A 26,558-nucleotide genomic window follows, 5' to 3' on the forward strand; every position below is an offset into this window, starting at 1 on the left:
CCCTCCAACCAAAGCTTTCCCTGTGCAAAATCAGTGAGTTGAACCAGCTCTTCCCCTAGAAACTACCATTTTAAAACGAACTCTCCCAATCTATATTCCTGCAGCAAAAGGACATTTCCACTGAATCATATGAAAATAGGAATACAGACATTTATGAGATGAGTAAGTCTGTTAAGACACACACACACACACACACACACACACACACACACACACACCTCAGATGAACTCCTCTGCATTGCTTTAGTTAATTTATAAAACTCATAAAGTGTTTCTTAGGTTTTGTGATAGTTAGCTTTACTTACCAAAACTGTGACCCTGAAAAGTAAATTAATGTGTGTGTGTGTGTGTGTGTGTGTGTTCTCTTATCTTTGCTGGCATGGCATATTTACTGAAGTCAAGTAATGAGCTATATGTGTAAGGAAGAAAGAACCTCAAAGTGTTTTTTCAAAAAGTAAGATTAGAAAGTTGTTTGCTTTATCTGACAGACAACGTTATTTGATGAAGAGCATTTTTAGTAGTTCTACCTCATCAGAGTCTGGGACAGTCACAGCATTTGCTGTTTTAGCTCTTTCCATCTGGACGTCTTCATTTTCTCCTTCTGGTTCTTCTGGGTTTGGAAGAACATCATGGTTTCTTGATGAAATTCTAAAATCAAAGCAGGTTTCCGGTTGAAAAACTTGTAGCAGAAATAATGAACTCTTTGTGTACTGCTATCAACTATTTGAATCGATTGCGTAACCGGGAGCACAGCAACCTCCATTTTTCTGCTCTCCACCCTCTGCCTTGCAAACAGCCATTTCCATCAATGATTTAAATGATGACACTTTTACATCATTCTTGCTTTTTGCCTAAGTTTTATTCTCCTTGTTGGTTGTGAATTCCTTTTTAAATAATAAAATGGAACGCACAATCTGGTCAAGGATTTGGGGGCAGGGTTGTATGAGAAAGGAATCTAGGAACTGTAATGTTGACATAGATATTTTGGAATTCTGAAGGCTTTGTGAGAACAATGGATCAAAATATTTGGAATCAGACATGTGTCCTGGAAAATCCAAGATATACTATAATCACCTGTTTCTTAAAACTGTCATTTCTTGGGAATTTGTGTTAGAATCACTTTCTTGACTGCTACTAATATAATTCTTTCCTTCATCGTCCCTACCACTGATTACTAATAATCCTGTCTCTCTGCCGCATGCATCCCAAATTGCTGCTGTCAGATGATTTCCTAGGACATGGCTGTCATCTCGTCACTCTCCTACTCGACCAGCTACATTAGATGTGAGCTTGATTCATATTTTGTGAGTTAGGCAAGGTTTTCAAAGCACACCTGTCTGTTTCCCATTGTGTAATTTGCAAAATCTTCCCTATTCCAGGACCCTCCAATATCTAGCTTCATTTAAATTTTCCATTAACCTCCCACACAAGCCTTCAAGTTCATTCCAGCTGCCTTCTTGAACCTATAGGAAGGTGGCATTTATTCCAATATTTGTCCGTTTGCTCAGACTCCTCCTCCTCCCCAGATTGGCTGTACTTACTCAATTGCTTACCTATATTTACCAATATTTTCAAGATACTACCTCTTGTATATAACTTTCTTCTGGTACGTCAGTGAAATTATCATCTGCCTTAATCTTTCAGTGTCTTATGTGTGCTAATGTGCCTTCTCTCACTAGATTGTAGCTCATTGAAGTACCAAAAATTATAATTTTGTATACTACACAGTTCCTTAAAAACAATCCTGTACAGTATTTTTACTCAATTTAATTTAAGCATGTTAAAATGTCTCTAAACAATGAATATTAAAATAAAAATATGAAAATCTATTTGAATTCTCTCAACCTGAACACAGGATCCTTTCTCATTGATTTCTTCCGAAAGTTCATTTCCAGACATCGTAGAACAAAAAGGAAAATGAGAAATTGAAAGTAAGGCTGGGGGAGAAAAAAATAACCAAAATTAGCATCACCATGAAAACAACAATTTCAGTATTGGAACTGATTTAAGGAATTTGCTCATATGTAAAAATAGATTTGATAACATGTTCACAAGCTTGAAAGACAAGGTATTCAATAATCTATGAAGCTCTCAGAGGGCGTTTCACTGCTCTTCACTAAAACCATGACAGAAATAGTCACAGTAAGTTGATAACAGTACTGCTCATGCTGTTGAGAGTCTGAGCTGCACATTGTGTAGGATGGTCATTATAAAAATAGTGGTCCAGAATTTGAAGCCTTTGTTGGTGTGTGTGTGTGTGTGTGTGTGTGTTCAGATGCTTAAAGTGCCAAAGTTAAGATTTGAATTTAATGCAAGCATACAAATGTGTCTCCTCATGCAAGGACATTTAAATACAAATGTCTTCTTACGATTAGCAATGCCAGAAATAAAACATGATGTTCTGAAGCTCCTAAATATTCCACAGCATCAGGAGAAATCTGTAAAATAAGGGGAAGATGTGTTTAGATGACCCTTCACCTACTGCTTAATCACACATTAAGACAAATTCATGCCCATTCAGTGACCTTGCCAGCCTCCTGTGTTATTCTCACTTGTGCATCAGGTAAAAGTCGATTTCTGATGTGCAGTGTGTCTTCCTTTTGTTTAACATCACTCAGTGACCTATTATTAACCTGTGCTTGGCTATAGGCTCAGATGGGTTTATATTTAACACTGTGAGTTAGTGGGATTCGCCCTGCGAGGAGAACCCTCGGTGGTGCTGGAGGGATCCATCGAAGCCATGGGTAAGATTTGTCTTAAGACAACCCTCTCCCCTAACTTGACATTCCTTTCTCTCTCTTCTTCCTCAGGAGCCCTAGGACCATTACATTGCTCTGTCAATTGCTACAGACACTCAAGAAAAACCCTGACAATCCCTCGTGCTGAAAACAAAGCTCTTCACCTAGAGTTTCACACTCATATACTTAAGTGCATGGCTTTCATTCGATATACAATACGTTTTTAAAAATCCCCCAACTCTCTAGTGAATGAAGAGTGGAGGGCCAATTTTGTTTCTTGAGCTATATTTCCCAAGATGTTTTATTTTCTGAGCAACTTTAAACTGATATAGTAAATCTCTAACCATCACAGCCATCCAACAACTAAAATGATGGTGGGTTTTCTTTTTGTTGTTTTTTTATTGGATGATTTTCCAGGATCCTGACATAATTTCAAATGACCTTGTTCTCCTAAGTGCTTCGGTTACCCATTTCCAACAACTGTACCTGATCCAAAATCAACTTCAGGGACCCAAATCTTTTCCGTCGGTCACCACATTACTCTTTTTTTTTCAGTTTCCTTACGCTAGGATCCTTACTCTGTAATTTGAAGTTGGTGAACCTCTAACCCACTGATCCCACCACTTTTTCACTGTCCATAAACCCCCTCATTTCCTTCACTTCTTCCTTCCCTAACTTAGAATCCGTGGTTCATTGTTATAATTCCTCCTTATACACAACCGCTGCTCCCTTCTTTTCTTTGTCAGACTCATTTTGCAAAACACTAACCTTGACTGAACCCCACCCTCCACTTGCCCTGACCTGCATCTGAGGAGCAGACTGTGATAACAAAAACACTCGATTAGCTAATTTTACTTGAAAAGCAGGGCAGAGGTCCGTTAGCACTGCCTGTCAATTCCACTGCCCTATTCTCTGAAAGAGTAGTTTACTTCTTCTCCTCCATCCTCAAAATCCCAATACCTCTCTTCACCTCACTCTCACTTGATAATTTCATCTCTATCCTTAAAAAAAAAAGTAAAATCAATCAAAAGAGAATTGTTGCATCTTTTTACCATCAAAGCCACTAAACTCTCTGCCTCTGTATTCATACACTCTGCCACAATCTTGATAAATAAATGGAATGGTCCTATTTTTATGGAAGTTGAACTCTCTGGTTGTGTACTGCATGCCATTCCCCCCCGCGCCCCAGTTCTTCAAGGTCATGTCCTCTTAGCCATACCATCTCTCTTTTCCTCAGAAATTTCTCTCATATCAGTATAGTATCTCCCATCTTAAACAAAAATCTCTTTTTCTCATTCATCTACTGTTCCATCTCTCTGATACTCTTTTTAGCAAAACTCCTAGAAATATGCGTTCATACCCACTGTGCTCCTTCCTTACCTCACATTCTCTACTACGTTCACTCTTAATTAGGCATTGTGTTCACCCTTTCATTGAAATCGATCTTGTTAATATCACCAATGACTTCCATGCAGTTAAATCCAATGGTCTCTTCTCAGTTGTCAACTTTCTAAATCTCTCATTTGATGGTTGAATCATTCCCTCCTTTTTGAAACATTCTTTATTGCCATCTGGCACACATCCTTACATATATAGATACTTTAAGTATTTAAGGAGAGTGTCTGAGAAGAGATTCTGGCACATGACAGTCCCTCATTTTTTCTCCTACTTCACAGGCCCCTTCTCACACTGATTTGCTGACTCTTCCTTTTCCCAATGTTTAAATTTTGGAGTTCAAGGTCAAATCCTTGGCCAATTTTTTATTCTAACTATATTTACTCTGTGGGTTTTATTATCTAGTTCCATCGCTTTAACTATGACTTATATACTAATGAATCTCAAGTATTTAGCTTTAGTCCCAAACTCCACACAACCCTACATACTGAATTTCAGACTCATATATCTAACTAGCTACTTGATATTTCCCATTGTGTTTCTGTGAGGAAACTTAAACCTAACATGTCCAATATTAACAGAAGAAGCACACCTCATCAGCCTCCCAAGAGGTTCATTTCTTCCCAGGAGTGAGGTTTATCGTGAGAACTATAAAATTCTACTACTGTGGAGTTGCCTCTAACCTTCACAAACCAAGGCAGGAAGGACTTCTATGAAGGAGAACATGACTCTTACCCGTGGTAAGTGAACTGACTTTCGGAAGGCAGAGACCTCAGACTTTATACAGCTAAAGACTCTACCTACATTTTGACAATATTCAAGGCTGTCTTCAATGGCCATACCTTTTGTGAGCCCTAGGATAGGAGTGAAATAACTTACCTCAGAAAAAATGAATAGAGAGCCAATCAGTGTGAATGGCGGTATTAATATGGTACAGGACAACAGCTCTAGAAATCCATACTCATTTATATCAGTAGCGACTATCGAGAAGATGGTGATCTAAAATAAATACACAGTACAGCTTCACTAAGGTGTAACAAACTGAATTTTAGGATGTTTTTCAAGAGAGTGGGAATTCATCTTGTAAATATTCTTACTTTCAATTTCTATCTCACTCCGCAAGTCAGTACTGCCACCATTATTATTTTTTTTCTCTGCAGCACTGGATTATGTCACAATTCTGTGTTGGATTGAGTATGAAATTTTTAAAACACAACAGGGTTTCTCAAATTCAATATACATACAACTCAGTGGGAGTTCTTGCTAAATTCAGATTCTGACAATGGCTGTGGCAGTAAGGCTGGGACTTACTTGAGAAATGACACCAAACAGACTTGAGAAATATCGAGTCTAAAGGGTATGCAAATGGACTGGATGTGAGAAGAAACAAAGAGGTAGCAATCAAAGATAAGTCTAGACTTCTGGTATAAGCAATTATCTGGGTAGATTGTGCTGTAATAATGTGATACGTTAAGAGACCAAGAAGAATAGGATTGAGGAAAGGGTTATATTTTACATATGTGATCATTGAGGCGTTTTTTAAATATTCAAGTGAAATCACAGGTTAACTGTTGATAGAAGTCTCTAACTCAGGTGACAGATTACACTTGAAGCCATGTTTGAGCTCATAGTTTATAAATGGTGTACACCCATACATACAGCATATTTTATACATGTCTATGCTTATCTTAAAATAATTAGAATTTTCTAGAGAGCAATATTAATTTACTATTCTTCTTAGTACAAAGATTAAAATATATGGTCTTAAAATTATTTAAAGTGGCTTAACAGTAAAATTATATGCAGTGTATGTATACTTACAATAAAGAAGAAAAATGACCAAATGCCACTATTTTTTTTCCCATTGCGAAAAATGAATGAAATCACATATGTCAAGAAAATAAGAGATAAGACATATCCAATACTGCACAGGATCTGAAATAGAATATTAAGATTGGATAAGGCAAATGCTACCTAGGAAAAATATTCATACTTAAACCTGAACTTTCCAAACTATGCTATAGCAAAAGTCATTTGAAGTTCTTTGGTTTAAGATCAATAATGTTGCAGTGTTCATTAAAATCATCTGATAAAACCATCTCATCATTTCAGCCACTTACCTGAAATAACAGGTTTTGAATTACAAATACAATTTCCTCTGGGTTAAAAATATAATCCATTATTTGCATTACAAGGAGGACCGAGAAGTACAGTGGGACATCCACCAGCGCCTGCCCAAACCAGTAAGCAGAAGGGAAGAGCCCCGAAATTCGTAGCTGGGAGTGAACTTTTTTCTGATTGAAAAAAAAGAAATAAAGAAAGAAAGAAGTAGAAGAGTCATCAAAAGGTCCTGCGTAGTTGAGGATGAGAAATTGCAAATATGTAGTCACAAAAGCATTTGTGTTCTCCATGTCCCTTTTATACATTATGCTGATTTAGTAAATGAATTTCACTTGCCACACTCCTGCTTCAGTAATAATTAAATATTATAATTAGGGAGGCTGTTGAGCTCATCCAGGAGAGAGGGGACAGTGGCCCTGACTAGGATGTTGTAAGAGAGACAGAGGAATGCGGAAAGATTCCAGATACATTTTGAAAGTATATTGCATGAATTCACCGTTAGCTGGTTATGAAGGTCAAGGAGAAAATGGTAACAATATCATGGGGCAGCCGGTTAAATTTGAATTTTAGATAAACACCAATTTTTTAAAGTATAAGTATGTCCCAGTCAATATTTGGGACATACTTATACTAAAAGAAATGACTCATTATTTATCTGATATCAAAGTTTAACTTGGTATCTGTAATTTTATTAATATTTGCTTAATCTGGCCACTATCGCAGGAAGCGGTTGTAGGTTTTAGTCAAAAGTAAAAGAATAAAAGGTAATCATGATTTACATAGGTGAGTAACAATGGAGTAGGTGGAATTTAGAGAAAAATATTCCTGCTCTGAGGATGTTTATTTTTAGTGAGGAGGAGAGGCAGAAGGATTCTGGTACAGGCTTCTTGAATTTTTATAAAAGCATCAGAAAAATGGAGCTTCAAAGGGACAGTCTTTTTCAATGATAAACCAAAGTGCTGGAGTGAGTTGGTTAGGGCTGCTTGAGTTTAACTTTACCACCAATCAGGAAGTGGAAACCATCACTGAGCGAGGGGATGGCAGCAGGTAAGTGTCTAGAAATAAAACTCTAAGTGATGTACCAGATGAAATTGCCATTCTTGTTACACGATGATATCTCCTAAACTGTCCTTCCTGAGAGGTCTCAGATTTGTTTAAGAAAAATAGCATATTTTTCATATTTGCCAAACTTTTATGAAAATGCTTGACTGTTCACTGTTTCAGGCACATAAATTAGGTGTACGACCTACTTATAAAGTTATGGTCATAAGATGGGGGCGGGTTCTCTGTGTATTAAGAACATGTAAAGAGTGTGTTCACTCTACTTACTTTATAGTCTCCAATGCTGCCCATCGCAATGTAAGGAGTAAAACAAGCTGCCACAGGGATCCAGAAGAAGGCATTACTCATGTACCCATATTCATCAGACATGCGTTCCTGAAATTATGCAGAACATTAGTTGATGGCAATTGAGTACATGGTTCATTGGTATTTTCTTAACTAAATCACTCAGAGAAACACATCAGTCTGACCACCAAAAGTACTTCCCAAGGTTCTGTTCACAACTTCTTATCCACGTTCATTTTCAGTCATGAGCTGTAACAACCTGGACACTTGGAATATGCATCCCGATTTCCTCATGAAGAGGCAAACGCCACCGGTTGTATGAATTGGCTAAGGTCCCACAGTTCACACCTTGTAAGGGAAGCACAAGACTTCTGCTCTCTGACTTTATGATGACGACATCTAGGCAGATGTTTGAATAGACAAATAGAGTTTGTGAACTGTCAATGGAGGAGCCATTGAGCCACTTTTAGAAATTGGTGCCAGATCAGTTCAGTTCAACATTTCTGAAGAATTGTCCCTCTGGCTCAACATAATGCATACTCTTATATTCCAATGCCTTCGGGGGCCTGGTAGATTATAAATTAATGAGTAGGTGGGATGTGAGGAAATAAAAGTGATGGGGCTTGGAGAAAAGTGGTCAGCACAGGCTCCATATGAAGGCACTGAATTTTAAAAATTTCAAAATCCTGTGCAAGTTAAAGAGAGCCTTGGGTTTTGCTGGAAGCTTTGATTTGATCTATGGTCAGTTTGATATGATCTATGGCCTTACTATACTGCAAGTCATCTGAGGTCAGGTATCATGAGTTTTGAGATCTCCTTATTGCTCTCTTCTATTTGCCCCTCCTAAAACTCAGTGTCCCCCTGAGCTCTTCCAACACATAAAACTGCCTGAATATAGATACATATGTGGAGGTGAGGCCCTGGAAGGGGAGCAAAGGACACCAAGGACCCCATCACCCCTTTCACATCTTTACCTGTCACCCTTATTGACTTTCCAGATATGGAAGATCTCTGGGGATGGAGGATTCACAATTAGTATCAACAGCCAGCCCCCTTACTCACAAGCTGATTCATAAAGCACAGGTTATGTCCATGTTAGATTATACCCACCCATAGAGTTCTGTAGTGCTCAGCCTGGAGGGACCCACAGAAAGACTCTTGATATCAACTGGGTAGTTTGGTCAGGTGAGAACATGCAAGAGTGGCTGGTTGGGAACACTTCAGGACCCTCTGCTAGATGGTTAAGGTCATTGAGTGGGGTCAGACGCTACAGTGAGCTCTGTGCTTTAGGATCACAGAAAATGGGCTCACAGAAATAGGAGAATACCAGGAGTTGGACGGGGAAATCAGTAGGGGTAATTCAAAGAGAATTTATCTACACATGAACTCAAGGTCAGCTGGGCTGGTGGGTAGCAAACATTTTGTAGTTCATACATCTGGTTAAAGGGAATAACTCAGGTCAGGTGATTTGCTCATTCTTAGAACCACTTTATTTGTGGTTATCCAGATAATTGACTAGTCTCTTCGAATATAATAGCTAATGAAACATATCAGTACCTCTATATGCTGCAGGTTCTTCAGCTAAATAGTAATAGTAATAATAATAATAATAATCAAAGCCTTGTTAGAACATTTAAATAGTATATCACATGGTAAATGTTCTAAATATTTGAGGTTAATGTGGGGCCCCACATAAACAGAGAGACAGCTGTTTCTATCCTAGAGATTTCAGAAGGCTAGATGCCTACTGAAATGTGACTTGTGAGGACAATGGTGTGCGGGCTTATGGAGAAGACGGGGCAACCCCCATCACACCCCAAATCTCTATAGCTTTCAAACAGTGTGCAAGAGGTGCTCAACAGTTCCTATAGCTCTTTCTGAAGAAGCACAGAGGTTAAAGCTGGGGCAGAAGTTGCTCAACTGCCTGGATGCTAGCTAGCCACATCAATGAACAACGAAAACTGGGGAAAGCTTGACGGTGGGGACTTCTCTGCAGAAATTCTGCTCTGCAGTATTGAGTGTGTCTTCATCTGCAGAAGGGTTTGTGGTCAAAGATAAACATTACCCCCAAAGAATCGCACAGGTCCCTTAGGCTGTGTGTGGTGACCACATACGTAGAAGATACCCGTAATAGATAAAACTAGAGAAAGTAGCACCCCTTCTTTCTACCTTGATCTCACTACCCTTCCTTTCTGATCCCAGCCCCAGCAGCATGTTATTCAGAAGGGAGAGAAAGGGGTGGGTGGGGGGTGTTGCGGAATGAAGTCACGCTCTCCTTTCTACTCCAGGATGTTAGACTATAAAGAAGAATGAAAGAACAAATCACACCACCACTCCCCACCCCTGTCCATGTCTCTTAGGCTACAAGTGTACTCTGTAGTGTTTGAATTGGACAGGAAATTGAAGTTTTTGACAGCACTGGAGTAATTCGTGGCAACAGATTTGACCAGGAAGCTACAGAATCTGCCCAAGATGTCACTACAGAAGGCAAAGGGGGAGTCAACATAGTGAGACGAAAGAGATGACGTGAAGATAGAGACGTGCGCACCCTCCTCCCTATGGAGATGCCGACTCAAAGGGTCTGAGCAGGCCTGGAAAATTAGATTTCAGACAAGAACTGCTTCTCTTTCTAATTCAGCCAGTTTCCTGATCTACTCAAAGCTGAATGTTCTGGAACGGACACTTGAGGCATTCCCAAGAAAAGTAACATAACAGCAATAGCGATAATGAGTGCAATTTACTGAGTGCTTATGGTTTTCTACGTGTATGTGTCTTACCGCTCATCTCTACAATAACTTGGCCAACTAAACATGGTGCTCTCACATCGTCTCAGTTACTTCTTAAGAAACCTTTCATCTGTACTTTTTTGGGGATTGGTGAGCCAGGGCCTACAGAGTCAGTTGTTAAGGAGGCCACACCGTCTGGCCTTTAAGATTCTGGCTGATTCAACTAGGGCCCCATTCTTTAGGGCCACAGATGGTGACAGATTTAAGACCAAAAGTCATCATTTATTTTTCCCAATTAATTGTATCTTCTGCTGTTCCATTCACCCTAAGTCATCCAATCAAGGTTATAATGTAATACAATTATTGCTAAATACCGTGTGTATGCATATATGCATGTATATATACCAGGGGTGCCAAAAATATGTATACAATATTTTGGTCAGTGTTGCTCAAGCAATAGTTTGCCATAATCAGAAGTGTCTGGACGCTGACGGGAACCACTTTGAGCACCTCTTGCAATTGTAGAAGTCAAACGTGACATGTATTCATCTATTTTGTTATCGGTATATATTGAGTATGACAATTTTAACGCAGCTTCCCTTTCTTAAAATGTGTGTACATTTTTTTGGCACCTCTGTATAAACACATATACGGTGACTTATATGTATATAAAACGTATTGATTTTATTCCCTATGCTAAAGGAGTAATCTTTAAAAAAATAATAACAATAAAAAAATAAACTTATTCAAAATAAAAGTTCATCAAAAGTAACGGTGTTATTTCAGCATTTCAAATACATTCTTGAAAACTTCTTGTGGCTCAGGAAAACTGAGAAAATATTATACTTACTTCAAAATATGTGCTTCTGTAAGTCTGAATGTGTTCTGAAGAATTAAAAACCCCAAGTAGTCCATTGCTAATGATTTCCATGAGGACAGGAAAGCAATTCAGCCTTTTGGGATTGCATGCTATTGAAAATCTGTGATCCTAAAATAAAACAAACATGCATTCTAAGTCCATAGAGAGCCAGTACAAAATTTTAATGAAAAAATATGGTAGAAAATCATTCAAATTATTGACAATACGATAAGGCTAATGCATTGGATGTGATTAATATCACCATCACTAATATTATTTGATTAAGTCCCAATATCCTGCAAGAAATCCAGTATTTTGGTCTTTACTCACCATAGCATCAGCCATGTGACTATTTATGCCTAAACCCTCACAAAATGAAGCGCCTCACATGATTTTCAGCAGTGACACTATAAAACTCCTTAATGCACCCTCACTTTGAAATGGTAGTAGTCTTTGTTTCAAAATGGGATACATTCATTTTACAACTAATGAATATGTGGACACTTGGAAAGCTGGAGGCAGGTAGCTGTTGTAACAAAAACATAGATTTTCACAAATACTGAGCTTGCAAGAGCAATGTTGCATGGGCAATCTCTTTTCAAATGACATTTTAAATTCATTTTACAATGCAGAGATTCTGCATTTCTAACAAGCTCCCAGGTGATCCAATGATACTGACTCATGAACCACACTTGGAGCTTCAGGAAACTAGGGCTTTTTTTTTTTTAACATCAGATAGTTGAGCATATATATTTATCTAAAGATTTGACCCTTTTGTGTAAAGTTTAGCAGGTAGGACTTGAGCTTTTCCCTCATAAAAAAAAGCATACAAAAATCTACTGTAAAAACCTAAGAACTAATAATTTTTTTTTGGTAACCAGAGCTGGAGTACATAATAGGCATTAATCAGATTTATGTTTGGAGGATTCATCAAAATGTCATTTGAGTCCTTTGCAAATAAGATTTAAATTAATGATTGGCATAGACTATAATTGCTAGTAAGATTTAAATTCATTATTAATTATAGAGGTGCATGTAATGCAATAAGGAACAAAATCGAACAGTATTTCATTATATGCTGTCATATGGAGGCTGTGGGCAAATAATTGTAGTCCAGCTTCTCCTCTGAAAATGAGAAATATGCCATCTGTTTGTGTCAAATTGACCTTTTACGTCAGTTGACATGTCTTATTCAAATTGCATGTTCATGAGCCATCGTGGGTGAGATGCAGCAGTTGGAGGCGAGCATACCTTGTCATCACCTGACACGGTGATAGCACCATTGTATGACGGCTCATTTGGACCGTTTCTAGTTCCCAAGGCATCCACGTCCAAAGCTATGTTCTGTTGTCTCAGTGAATGTATAAAGTTTTCAATGCTTGACCCTACCATGAAGTAAAGATCAGAAGAAGCAAAAATGAAGTAAAACAAAAGTCAAGTCATATTAAAAAACAAAAACAAACAAACAAACAAAAAACTAAATGGTGTCACTCAAAGTTTACCATAATGACTGCCTAAGGATTTCCTTCAAAAGGCAGAATTGATGCTACAGTACTAAAATCCATTCTGATACGAGGCTATGACAAGGTTTCTTTACCTAGGAGCTAAACATTTACTTATAATTTCTGTTAATGTAAAAATACTATTTAAAGTTCACATTATAATCCTTGCAGATATGAATCTTCTATTTTCTTGGAAATTTGGCACAGATTTTTTCCCCCAGAGCCCAAGAATGCATAGTACTTAAAAAATGTTATGGGAAGACTGCAAAGATCATTCAAGGCTTTGCCTTCCTAAATCACTTTTTATTGCATTGTGCAATAAGCTTTAGGGTTTAAGTAAACTTGCAAAATCTGTTTCTACAACAAACTCCCCAACCCTGAATTTTTCGCTTTTCAATGAGTTTCCTGTTTGGCCTCATATGTGCTTTCTAAAACATACAGAATCTCTTTTTCTTTCATGGGTTATGCTGTCTAGGGACTCTCTCAATGAGAACAACATTTAAAAGTTGCATGTCAGCCCCGTGTTCACCTGTTTTATTGATGACCAGTAAATGGGTCAGAGGAGCGTGAGGCGGTTGTCCCGGTGAGAGGAAGTACATGTTAGGAGACAGTCCCCAAGAAAAACTCTTTTGATATAGCTCATAGAATACATGCTCCAAAAGCTGAGGGCAAAAGCTAATGCCCAAAAGCAATAATCTGCATGGAGGAAAAGGTAAGAGAAAAGAATTCATGTATAGAAACTTTGGTAGGTTTTTACATTTGAGCAGATAATGAATGTTATCATAGGAATAAATTATAAACACTAATCCAAGTATGTGAATCATGCTTTTTCTCCCCTTTTCTTCTTTCTAAAATGAGACGATTCCTATGAAGCTATCCTTGGTCTTTCTGTCTCCCTATATGCTTCCCCACCACCTTAAATATTTCATTGAAGGTTAGAAAATCCACTGATTATGACTCTTAAACCTCTCTGTCCAGTGCACACTACATTGCTCTGTCTCAGTCTTGCATTTCTTCCTTTTTGGGGGACAACTGCAAGCTGGCATATCACCAACGCCCAAACTTACTGCACTCTGAAACTTTTCCCTTTCCTGTTCCAATTTCTGTAAATTACAACATTTTCTCATTCACCTGGGCTCTGAAGCCCAATCATTTTACATTCATTTCTCTCCCATATGTGGCTTTTCCAGATGGTTGAAACTGTCTATCTCCCATTTTATCATTATCATTTGTCTCCGCACCTTTTTCTCTCTTCTACTTTCCTGACCTCTTCCAATATTGTCCTAAGTGACCGTTTTCCTTGTATACAGTGTCTACTATTTCCAAACCATTTGCACTATTGCCCTATTAAGTTTCTTGGAGTTCTGTTCTAATTATATCAATCACCTGTTCAAAATAAAAACTAAAACCTCAATAGTTCCTTATTATCCATAAGGTCCAAACTCTCCAGCTCTATGTAACATATTATCAAAATTACTTTTACTTCTTTTGTACATTCGATATTGCAATTAACTCCCATTAATAACAGTCTCCAAACCCCCTGTGTATCTCCATGCTCAGAACCACCCCCTCTGTCTGAATTTACGTCCTTCTCTCTTTCCTTAGCTAAATCTTCCATTTTCCTACACCAGATTCAAATTCTCCTTCATGTAAAATCCCTTTTTGATGCCCCTATTTGGAGATAATCTCGCTCGTACTGAATGTTAGAGTTGACAGTGTTGTCTAATTTTGTACTGTGTTCTTTTAGTGTACTTCTAATCACTCTCAACAGCCGAATCTCATGTCTGATTTATTTTGATAACCGTTACAGATACTAACAGCGTTATGCAGAGGTGTTCACAAATATTTTTGAATGAATGAGTGTCCTGAGTGGAGAGCGGGGCTTATGCAAGGAGGTGTGACTCATCGAAGAGCCTGAAGCTCTAGAGTTCTATGTAGCGTGAACCACACAGTAGGTTGCAGATAGTGTGACGAAGCCTTGGCTAAGATACAGCCTGGCACAGAGGCGAGTCTTTGGGACGAGACCTAATTGCTAATTTCCATGCTTCTGAGAAATTCGTTCAACCCTTTGATAAGATTTCTATGTGAAATTAAAAAAAACACACACACAGATTTTATCGTGTTTAATTACATACCCACCTAAGCAATGAAACATTGGCTTCTGGGTTAAAAACGCCATCTACAGTGGCTGGAATTTACTTTATCTCAAGTTGTATTTTTTTTTTCTCTTGTCTTGAATTTATTTTGAATGCATTGACCAAGTATATCTGAAACACTCATGTACTCACATGGTCATCAGAGTTTTTTTTTCATTCTTTAACTTGAGGAAGCGAACTTTCGCTATTGCACAGGTCTGTTGCCTCCAGAGAGCCATGCCACTGACTGCTTTCTTTGTTTCTTTAAAGGAGGACAAAACTTCTTGCAGCTCAACAAGGCCTTCTGTGCCTTTTGTTCTATCATTTTGTAATTGTCCCCAAATTCCGATATCTATAAACATAAAATCAGTAATTTATAAAGTGCCATTTTAGATGTACATTATTTAGCCGTTCCTATGATTATCTTTCCACCAAACAGTGTCAGAATGGAGTCTTGGACAAAGATACAAGTAATCTAATTCATGGCTTTACTTGAGCAACTATTGAAGAAATTGGAATAAAAAAAAAGATATACTACAAGGAAAAAAAAAGATATAATAAAAGAAAATGTTTGTGGTGAACACACAATGTGATATATAGATGATGTATTATAGAAATGTACACTTGAAACCTATATAATTTTACCAACCATTGTCACTCTAATAAATTTGATTTTAAAAATCTTGTATTTTCTGGGGGAAAAAAAGTTCTGTGTTTTTGGATGGATCTTGAGAGAGTAATGCTGAGCGAAACAAGTCAGACAGAAAAAGCAGAGAACCATGTGATTTCACTGATATGTGGTATATAAACCAAAAACAACAAAAGAACAAGACAAACAAATGAGAAACAGAAACTCATAGACACGGACGATAATTTAGTGGTTGCCAGAGGGTAAGGGGGGTGGGGGGGGAGGTGAGGGTAAGGGGGATCGAATATATGGTGATGGAAGAACTGACTCTGGGTGATGAACATACAATGGGATTTATAGATGATGTAATACAGAATTGTACACCTGAAATATATGTAATTTTACTAACAATTGTCACCCCAATAAATTTAATTAAAAAAAAAAAAAAGTTCTGTGTTTGCAGGTTAAAGGATTTAATTCGTTCTAGGGAAATCAATAAAAAGAAACCCATATAATGCCTAGAAAAATCTATTTGTTGTAAGAGATAAACTATCTTAGTATTTCTGACCCAAGTGGAAGAGTTAATACATATAGAACCCTCCTCCTGCCCCCCTCTAAAAATATGAAATTGGTAGAGACAGTATTTGTTTAATATTGCTGTGGTTGAAAACAAGATAAAAGTTATTTTTTTGGAAGAGGAACCTAGAGAAACTGATCAATCTAGACTTTCAGAAAGTTATGTGTATACATTAAAAGTTAAGTGTAACCACTAAGAAAAGATATCAAGTACATAATTTCCAAACTGGATAAAAGAAGGGTTAAACAAAACTGATCCAAAAATAATAAAAAAACAGGAAATTTTTAAAAAGCAAATGAAAAAGCACAGTAAAGAGTAAACACAGTAGGATGATAGTAACCAGAAACAAGGAAATAGAGTAATTAGAGAGAAAAGGCAGAACACTTTCCAAGGAATGACAATTAAACTAACAGAAAATCTTGCAACCGCAATGATGGAATCCTGAAGACATTGGAATAATATCCCCAATATACTACAAGACAAGTAACTGTCAATCTACAATTCTAAATTCATTTCCTCAATAGCTCTTATATTCAAGGAATATTATATTACATATTTGTTATCTACTCCATGAGGACCTAGTCTTATACACGGCTATATTCCACATGCTTAGTAAAATGCATGGTACAAAATAAGGAATCCAAGACAGGAGACCAGCATTGAGAGACAAGGGAAGGAAACAGAAATACATTTCTATCTGCTCTACATTTCCCCCAAACCAGGCTAAATCATTACACTTCAAAAGCATATGATTTTATCATTCAAAGTATATTTTCAACATAAAATATTGCACAGAAAGATAAAATTCAAATTTCTTTTTCTGTTTTACCTGATTCATCAATAGCTGACTTTCCTTCTAATTTCAAGAACACCTCATTCAAAGTTGTCATGGAAACACCATAATTCTCAATGCCCTGGTTAGAGCATCTATCAAGATCCCTGTAAAGATCTAAAAGTAGACACAAAAATGCACCAAAAGAATATAATTTGTAATGAAACTGACAACAACATTATTCTCTGAAAATAGAAAACGTCTGTGATAGACCAAATACATTCATCAGAAACAAAGTTATGATATAGACATTCCTTTATTTGTCAAATAAGCTATGCAGTGTGTTAGTTTCCATGTCCTGTTGAGTATAAAGTTTTTAACATTTATTTTTTCATTCTTAGAAAACTACATATGTAAGGAATTTTGAAATAAATCATTACATTTTATTTAATATGTTTTAAAATTTTAATTGTCAGATTATGGGGAGTGTTATGGATGGACTGAATGTTCGTGTCAACCCAGAATTTATATGTTGAAATCTACCCCTAATGTGATGGTATTAGGAGGTGGGGTCTCTGAGAGGTAATTAGGATTAGATGAGGTCCTGAGGATAGAGCCTTCATAAATGGAATGAACGCTTTTCTAAGAGTCACAAGAAAGCTTGTTTTCTCTCTCTTTTCTCTGCCATGTGAGGATAGAAGGAGAAGTCAGCAGTCTATAGCCCCGAAAAGATCTCTCACCAAAGCTCAGTCGTGACCATGGCCTCCAGAACTGTGAGAAAAAGGTGTTTGTAAGCCACCCACTATATGCTATCTGTGATAGCAGCCCATACTGACTAAGATAGGAAATGTTTCATTCTAAATCCCCATTATTTAAGAAATATTTTCCAGAAAATAGAGATTTATGCTTTCATGTTAGGCATAATTGTTAGGCAATATAATAACAAATGCAAAAGAACTAATGTTACTGTAAATCATTCTGTCAACAATCTGTTACCTGGAAATTTGTTTGTCCTTTCCAAAGGCAAAGTATATACAAGCTTTTCTTCACTATGTGCTGTTAATTTGGCATCAGGGATGTGCTGTTTAACAAGCGATGTTATATTGTCTGGGTCGCACATTTCATTCAGATGCAGACTAACATTTAAAAAGAGTAAATTACAGTTATTTTTCTCTAACACTGTCTCTACAAACAATTACAGTGTATGCTTGTCACTTCATTAATATTTATGAGACAAAACATATATAATCGCCTGCAAGAAGCAAGAGATAAAAATATTAATATAGTCCAAACTGTAATCTATAAAACTTGGCAGAGCAACTAGTGGAAGGGATATTAGCAACAGATAAGGTGACTCAAGGATTGCTATTTGGAGAAAAGAGATTTTTCAGCTAGATCTTGGCTGGGGTGAGGTGGAGAGGAATACCCAATTTTGTCTCCATCTGTTCAATCACTCAACTTTGAATCCTCCCTTTGCAGGAAAGCATGAGTTCTACAGGCACCAGCATGTGAACATGGTAAAAACAAAAATGGAGCTAATGTGGTACAGTCATTAAGATCATGGTTCTACTGACCTACAGACCCATGTTCCAGAATGCAGGTTTAATGTCTCTGAGCATCAGTTTTCTCATCTGAGAGACTAAACAATATTAGCCTCTCAAAGAATTTCAAAATACAGAATAAAATATGTATGAGATAGCACAGGGCCTTGCACTAAGTAAACCCTCCACATATGTTAGCTAATTTCATCTTTTTTTTTTTTTTTTTTTTGGTCCAAAATTTATTCAAGTCAAAGCAGATCTGCCTTCCTATGAGAACAATATAAAGTTTTTCATCAAATCATTGGATTTTAGAAAGCCCATTATTAGTCACATGCATTGAAATTTACAGAGGCTGCAGAATGATGAAGGCATCGCATTACAATAACGGACTTTGATGACACAAACTTAAAAAATCAATTTTAGAAAAAGCTATTCTGTGTTTACAAGACCTTGTGTGAAGCACTCTCCAGGATACCAAAGAAGAAGAATACAGAACCTTCCCTAAATAACCTTGTAACAAAATATAATGTAAATATATATAATATGGTATAATATAATGCAAACATAATATAAAGCAGCATATTACAGAATAAGTGAAGGAGAGCAACGTTGAGTTTAAATCAATTAAGCACGTTGCACATTGTCAGCTAGTCATTTGTTCAATTTTTTTAGTCTTAAATGCAAATAGGTATGATTACTACTATTTTATCAATGAAGTTACTGAGGATCAAGGAAGTTAATTAAGTTGCTTAAGGCAACAATTCAAACTAGTGCTTTCAGGGTTCCAGAAGAGTGGAGGCTTTTTAAGGAGAAAACATTCAGGAAAGGCCTTCAAGAGTGGACACGATCTGAACGTGGCTGAAATGGGCGGGAGGAGGACGTGTCAAGGAAATGTTCTGCCTCAAGCAGAGACAAGACAGGAAGCCATGGAACACACAAGAGAACAGGGAGTGGTTTCTTTCAGGTACTGATCCAATCACGTTGTGCCAAGCAATCATGGTGGAATTGAGCAGGTTAAACCCTTGGAGTAAATAATGGGGGGATTCATTGAACCACTGGAGATAAAGTGACTTGAATGATTTTTAAGGAATATTAATAGTTGAGTGGGAAATACCGGGAGCGATTCATGTTTCACCTGTCATCTTGGTCCAAAGATGCTACCACTTGTAAATGATGTGAGATTGGGCAGGTTATTACAATTCTCTGACCTGTCAAAGGAGGATAATACTACCATCTTCTTAGAGTTATTTGGACGACTAAATATGATTACATGAGTATTCCACATGTCAGTATCGTAGCAAGTACCTAAAACATAGCCAGCACTTACTAAGAGATAGACATTACTTAACAATGATAATAACTATGATCTGAAAGAGAAGGGGACAGAAAAGAATGAAGAGGAAAATGAATTCAGGGAGAACTGAGAAGAGGTGATTGAGATTGTCAAGATAAACCAAAATAAACATCTTAATTATGATAAGAGAGAGGGCTGAAATATCAATAAATTTCTCTCCGTAAACAAGGTGTTGTGAAAATATTTTCCAGAAATTCTATTTAAACATAGTTTCATCATCCTTACATTCTTAATGTCTACAATCCCACATATCCTTCATTCTAGCTAAGAGAGAGCAGTTGTGGTGCAGTTCTAACACAGCTCTCTTGAAATAAACTTACTAATTGTAAAGCCTCCTTTAACATACTAATACTGATATCACGTGTCCTCAACATTTCCCACAGGTTCTAACATGTCTCCAACAATAAGGGTCATACCTCAAGTGGTAGCCAATGCCCCATTTCTTCTTCAGGAAGAGAGAAGAGCCTGCACATTTCAGCTTCCCATTAGATATAAACACCTTCCGATCTAAGTAGAAAAAAACCAAAACACAAATTGTATTAAGAACTTATTTTTTTCACTCTTTCTAAAAGAACGAACCCGTTAATAAGTAATGTACTTTAAGAGCATGGCCCCCTAAAAGAGATGCATTCGAAGTCAGATCAAAGGTAAGTCACTTTCTTTGGCATCCAATAACTACAATATTTGTAAGTTTATTTTCTAGTATATTTAGAAAAATTACCATACATTGAAAGGGTCTATTTCAGGCTAACTGACACTCACCTTGAACAAAACACAATGTATCTTTAAGAGTATGCTATGTATTTTATAACCAATGAGCTGCTTTGCAATAGGATCAGAACATTTCCGTGGGACAATGCACTCAGGGATGTAGGCACTTAAATGGGTGAGAGAAAGTTTCTCCTGCTTGGCTCGTGGCAGTCACACACAAGGCAGCTGTGTTGGAAGCATGTATACATACTCCACACATGTCCTTATTTTCCCCCTAAGATACATGAAAGAAGGCCAAGAATCACCAGCCAGGATGTCAGCCTCATCCATGAACTGGGTACTGAAGAGAATCACTCTGTCTGATTTCCTCTCTTTCAGAAGGTTCCACACACGATGCCTTGAAAGAGGGTCTGATCCAGCAGTTGGTTCGTCCAGTAGCAAGATCTGCACAGTAGGAAAGCACAGAAAATCATTTTCCCCTTTCAGGAAAGATTTTTTTTTTTTAAAGCAATGTACTCGTACTTGCAGAAGTATCTGGAGAAGTAGCCTAGTACTTAATTTCTCAGGGTAACTGTTCTCTTACATTTATCACTTGCAAATTAAGTCTGATCTGATTTCACAGTCCTCAATCTGCTTTCACCAGTAAGTGTAGTTCCGTTTACCTGAGGATCTCCTAAAATGGCAATCCCAAAAGTGAGTTTCCTTTTTTGTCCACCGCTTAAATTCTGAGCAAGGATGTCTTGAATAGTTTCCATCTCCAAGTCCCGTAAAACTCTTTGTACCTAACCAAATAAAAGATATTTAGTCCCAAACCCAGACTGCTTATTCTAAAAACACTGTCATTTTGTTGTTTATTACAAAGGGCCTTTTTGCCCTTTAGACGAAAAATCGTGTAGAAATAATGCAAATGCATTTAGAACTTTCTAGATAAACAATTGCATTTTCATAGTTGTATGTCATCTAACAAGTCCGCCTACCTCTGGCTCCACTTCCTGTGGCTGAATCCCTTTTATTTTAGCAAACAGTCTGAGGTTTTCTCTCACAGTGAGGAAGCCAAACTGAACATTGGATTGTGGACAAACTCCGGTAAGCTTGCTGACAGTTTCCAAGTTAGTCATTTCCGAAAGTGAGTGGTTATAGATGGTGACCGAACCTAAAAGTAGGAGGTAGAAAGTCAGCATCAGGATAATGTTCCATGCTTTATTTAAGATTAAAAAAAAGAGATATTTTTAAATGAATAACAATGTGTGTTAATCACTAGAGTCCTTTAAAGATATTGTACCTATAAGGAATACACTATTGACTAATTAATGATTTAACATTCACAACCCATCTGAACCAGTTGGAATACCAATTAATAAGCATAAAGCTACTTATTATGAAATATTTAAACCACAAAGGTTTTCTAAATAAACAGAACATTTATGTATAAAAGAATGACTTGAAGGAACGTTTAAAACTTAAATACCCAAGTGTGATTAGTAGTTAGTGAAACTGCTAACTATTGAAATTAACTAATTAACTAATGCAATGCACAGTTAATTCATTTGCCCATGTTCAGGCCACTAGATAATTGTCTTCTCACCTGATGTTGGGACCGACAGTCCATTGAGCATGTTTAACAGGGTCGTTTTCCCAGCTCCACTGTGACCAAGGAGGGCAGTGATCTGGCCTTCGTATATGTCACATACCAGGCCTGGTATTATTTAAAAAACAAACAAACAAACAAAAAAACTACACTCAGAGACCACGTAGGTGCTTTACATTCTCTGAAATTTATATAAGTACTTATAGCATGGGTATATTTGGCCAGCCATATTGAAAATAAAATCCATCCCAAAGTTTTTTCCTTTAAAATACATTTTCTATGATACATGTTTTACAGATGTAGCATTACCATGATACGTATATTGTTATGTGATTAACAATTTTTTTGGATCAAAACAGTGTTGTTATTAAAGATGGGCTGACTACAAGAAAGAAAACTGATTAGAGAATGTGATGAGCTGAAAATAAATTATCATGATGCTATCCCACATCTTTCAAACCCATAAGATATCAGTGGTGCAGCCGACTTTCTAAAATTGTTATGCAGTTTTTCATTTGCTTGGAAGGAAACATAACATGTTCCAATAAAGGAGAGTCATGCTACCTGGAATATATGCTCTGAATCTCTACCAAGACAGTATAACAGTGAGACACAGTCCCTAAATCAAACAGCCAAGTTAAATGTGATATTTTATTACCTTTCAACGCTTCTACTTTTTCATGCTTTCCTTTTTTATATTCCTTTTTAAGATTTTTTATTCTGAAAAAAAAAGAGAAAAATGTATTGCCCGATAGATCTCTGGTCTCTAACCAGTTTTCCATTTCCACCTCCCCTTAATTTATTGATTACCTACCTGATGGCTTCTTTCCCATGGAATTCTGGAGACACTGGTTCAAAAGAGTCATTAAAGGAAGAATCTAAATCTATTTCGTTCTCAAGGGCCACATGGTCAGCCCTTTGGTGTTGAAACCAAAAGGAAGATTTCAGGAAAAACCAGGGAGAACGTTGACGTCCATATTCAGCTACATGACCAGGAGGCAATTAAATATTGGGTCAGTCACTGCTTTAAGGGTAACAGTCACCACAGCACTAGCATTCTTCATCTAGTTCTGACACAAGCACTAACAACAGAATTAAACCTTATTCTCTTACAAGTGTCTCTTTTTAAAAAGAAACAATCTAAAGCATTATGGTAGAATAAGATCTTAGAAACTTATTGTGTAAACAGTCAATACTACCATTAGACTTATGCTAGAAATTTTTGGGGAAAAAATGCTCACTAAATTATATTCAATACATTGTAGACAGTTACTTCCAAGAAAAACAATGGATGAAATTGTGCTGAGTCACAATTATGTTATTACTTACTGGGCAAAACTTTGTCAAAATATAGCGTCAATACCAAATAGAGGAGAGTATCAAAAACCAACATGAAAAGAGTAGCTATTATTAGGTTTGGGTTGTTTGAAGAATCCAAATGGATGTTAGTATTCACGTCATAGTCCAAATGTAGAAGCTGAATGAAAAAAAGATACATACATTGAATTTTAAAAGGACAAATAGAGCATCGAGAATTATGTTGTTTTATTTCTGCTAGACACTGGGATTAAAACGATAAGCCATAATTCCTGTCTTTATAGAGCTCTAACCTACTGGAAGATATAACGAATGAAACCATCTAACTACAAAACAGTTTGGGAAGTTAACGGAGGTAGGTATTGAGGGCTTAGAGACCCACAGACAGATGCAGGCTAGTCCCATAGGCAGAAGTAAAAACTCAAGGAAGGTGATATTTAAGCTGGGCTACCATTAGGATTGCATTGGGTTTAGGATGTGGAAAAAGGATGACATTCTAAACAGGGGGTGGGATTTGAAAGTAAAAACATGGAGAGGTTAAAGTACTTCAGAAGTTGGACAGAAGACAGCAGAATAATTACTTAGCATAGTAAGATAAAATGAGTTTATATGTAACATACCCTTTTATTTAGCATTTATAGTTATGATATCATAATTAGAAGTACATTTTCTGAGAGGAGGTTCAGTTTCATTACAATCGGTTAATCAAAAAATGAAAATTTATCTCTATAGAATTCCTGGTTTTGAAATACTTGTGATAATATTAAAGGCCATGTTTCCTGAGCGTTAAATTAGGTAAGTCTTCACTGGTATGGCCCATTAAAAGTAAAAGCTGAACCACATCAGTAATGGAGTATCAGTCTGTAGTTAGTGATTTAAAGGAAAATTATGCTGAGAGAGAAAAATACATATGTCTCCTATCCCTTCATCATGTACCTTGACAAAGGAGGATAGAAATTGTAATGCCTAGCACATGTAGCATGAATTATTCAGAGGAAAGCTGTTTTAAAGGCTTTGTAAAAAAATGAAATAGTTACATTAACTCTTACCTGGGCCATTCCAGCAGTGAAAGCAAAAGGGCTAAGAAGACACAAGGTCCATTCCAAAAAGGCTGGAAGATGTCTGTACAATGCAGTGAATCCCAGACTCCCCCAAAACACAGTGAGGAGAAAGACGACCAAGCCAGTAAGGAAAGTTTTCTTGACCAGCATACTTATCAGAAAAGCTAAAGTTATCTGAGAGAAGAGAAAAACTTCACGTAGTATATAATTCTCTGAGAATCATCAGTAGCATAAAAACAACTTCACAGTACAAAGTATAGTATTTCATCTACTGTGTTTCCCTGAAAATAAGACCTAGCCGGACAATCAGCTCTAATGCATCTTTTGGAGAAAAAATTACTATAAGACCAGGTATAATATAATATAATATAATATATAATATAATAATAATATAATACCAGGCCTTATATTAATTATTGCTCCAAAAGACGTATTTAGAGCTGATTGTCTGGCTAGGTCTTATTTTTGGGGAAACGGTGTATTTAACCCCACCCCTAGATACTGCCTCATGCAACTACTCAAATACTATAAATAGAACAGAACAGGTGTGATCAGAATCAGTGATAAATGACTGGTAGGTTTCTCTGATAAAGAGTGGGAAAAGAGAGAGAGAGAGAGAGAGAGAGAGAGAGAGAGAGAGAGAGAGATATTAAATTCACCAACTCACCAAAGACAGGCCATAGAGGAGAAAGAGGGTGAAGACCACCACAAAGCCAGTTAGGACGACAATGTGGGTGTGTTTTACAATAAGAGCCATCAGAGTAGCCACAATAAAGATGAAGCCAGCATACATCAAACCCCAGGAGAGCCTGGCATAGAGACAAAGCATCAGTTCAGAGTGCTGTTCCTTCATCACTTCATTCATGTATTTATTCAGCAAATAACCTGTGAAGTTTATCACATATCAAGAGTAAAGGGAATACAACAGCTAATAAATCCAAACACTTCTCTGGCCCTCAAGTTCTATGGGGCGGGAGGTGGTAGGCAATAAACAAGTTAACAGGTGAAATAGGGAGCTAACTGCAAAATAAGAAACAGGGTAATAAGATGAAAGTAATTGGGAGAGGTTTGCGGGAAGACATTTATGAGTATTTGTCAGTTCTAGATTTCTTGCAGTAATTGCATAAATACCATGGACAAAAAGTAGATAACAAAGCAGGGATCAGCAAACTTTTTCTCTGAAGACTGAGATAGTAAATATTTTAGGCTTTTCAGACCATTCGGTCTCTGTTGCAACCCCTCAAAGTTATCTTTGTAGCACAAAAGTAGTCACAGACAACATGCAAATGATGAGGCTGGGTGGGTCCTGATAACAATTTATTTGTTGACACTGAAATTTGAATTTTATATAAATTTTTGTGTGCTGTAAAATATTATTGTTTCTTTGATTTTTTCAAGCATTTAAAAATGTACAAGCCCTTCCTAGTTTGCAGATTGTAAAAAAAAGGGGGCGGGGGTTATAGTTTGCCAACCTCTGCTATAGATGAGATACAGAAACAGAAATACACATAGGCTTAGGACATAGATAGATACAGACATATAGATGGATATGAACACAAGTTATTGCTTGCTATCAGCACCAAAGAAACAGGAAGGAAGTTCTTTGTAGGGGAAAGAATAAGCTAGCCAATCAAATAAATCTAGATTCAAGTTTTCTATGCTAAATTGTACCTATAGGATCCTAAAAGGTAGTTACTTAATCTCTTTAAACCGTATCCTCTACTGAAAAACAATAAAAGAATTAAATGAAATGTTGCAATTATGGGTTTAATATGGTGACTGGTCTGTAACAGGTCACCAACGAACACTTAGCTTTCTTTTATTCAAACTAGAAAATTCCATCACATTTTGGGAAGTCTTGTCTAATTGTGATGATTCCTTTTGTACAATATACTTGTTTATCTGAAATTGTTCACCCTTCTGCATTCCATAAAGCTATCCTTAATTTAATTCATATGCCATACAAGCAGAATGTCACAGCCTTTTCTTACTCTTTCTTACTCTTTTCTTACTTTTATGGGGAAAAGTTCTGATCTTTTTAAACCCTTTCTCATCAGATTTATTTGGTTTCTCTCTCTCTCTCTTTTGTTTTAATCATATTAGTTACTTTTCTCTGACTCGTAGATTTCCATGATTTTTTAAAAAAATATAGTGACTCATAGATTTCCATGATTTTTTAAAAATAT

The 26,558-nt window shown here is 36.8% G+C and overlaps 1 protein-coding gene across 18 annotated transcripts in view; it reads right to left on the reverse strand.

The window, feature by feature from the left end:
• ABCA9 (ATP binding cassette subfamily A member 9) overlaps window positions 1–26,558 on the reverse strand; it is a 50,246-nt gene that overhangs the window by 10,449 nt on the left and 13,239 nt on the right. For 17 of the 18 annotated variants that reach the window (XM_019732841.2, XM_019732842.2, XM_074319419.1 and 14 more), the window contains 23 exons: window positions 25,040–25,181; window positions 24,361–24,546; window positions 23,324–23,471; window positions 22,809–22,977; window positions 22,653–22,714; window positions 21,992–22,102; window positions 21,384–21,559; window positions 21,069–21,188; window positions 20,712–20,850; window positions 20,112–20,202; window positions 17,797–17,936; window positions 16,858–16,977; window positions 14,977–15,175; window positions 13,218–13,384; window positions 12,438–12,571; window positions 11,178–11,315; window positions 7,584–7,691; window positions 6,254–6,427; window positions 5,955–6,068; window positions 5,013–5,132; window positions 2,370–2,438; window positions 1,846–1,937; window positions 528–648 (listed from right to left, as the gene is read on the reverse strand). In XM_019732841.2, coding sequence (XP_019588400.2) covers window positions 528–648; window positions 1,846–1,937; window positions 2,370–2,438; window positions 5,013–5,132; window positions 5,955–6,068; window positions 6,254–6,427; window positions 7,584–7,691; window positions 11,178–11,315; window positions 12,438–12,571; window positions 13,218–13,384; window positions 14,977–15,175; window positions 16,858–16,977; window positions 17,797–17,936; window positions 20,112–20,202; window positions 20,712–20,850; window positions 21,069–21,188; window positions 21,384–21,559; window positions 21,992–22,102; window positions 22,653–22,714; window positions 22,809–22,977; window positions 23,324–23,471; window positions 24,361–24,546; window positions 25,040–25,181 — 3,040 coding nt within the window. The remainder of the gene's footprint in view (window positions 1–527; window positions 649–1,845; window positions 1,938–2,369; window positions 2,439–5,012; window positions 5,133–5,954; window positions 6,069–6,253; window positions 6,428–7,583; window positions 7,692–11,177; window positions 11,316–12,437; window positions 12,572–13,217; window positions 13,385–14,976; window positions 15,176–16,857; window positions 16,978–17,796; window positions 17,937–20,111; window positions 20,203–20,711; window positions 20,851–21,068; window positions 21,189–21,383; window positions 21,560–21,991; window positions 22,103–22,652; window positions 22,715–22,808; window positions 22,978–23,323; window positions 23,472–24,360; window positions 24,547–25,039; window positions 25,182–26,558) is intronic. The other variant, XM_074319431.1, reaches the window with a different exon arrangement.

The sequence above is a fragment of the Rhinolophus sinicus genome, linkage group LG15 (genome assembly GCF_036562045.2).
Source record: "Rhinolophus sinicus isolate RSC01 linkage group LG15, ASM3656204v1, whole genome shotgun sequence".
Lineage (NCBI taxonomy): Eukaryota > Metazoa > Chordata > Mammalia > Chiroptera > Rhinolophidae > Rhinolophus > Rhinolophus sinicus.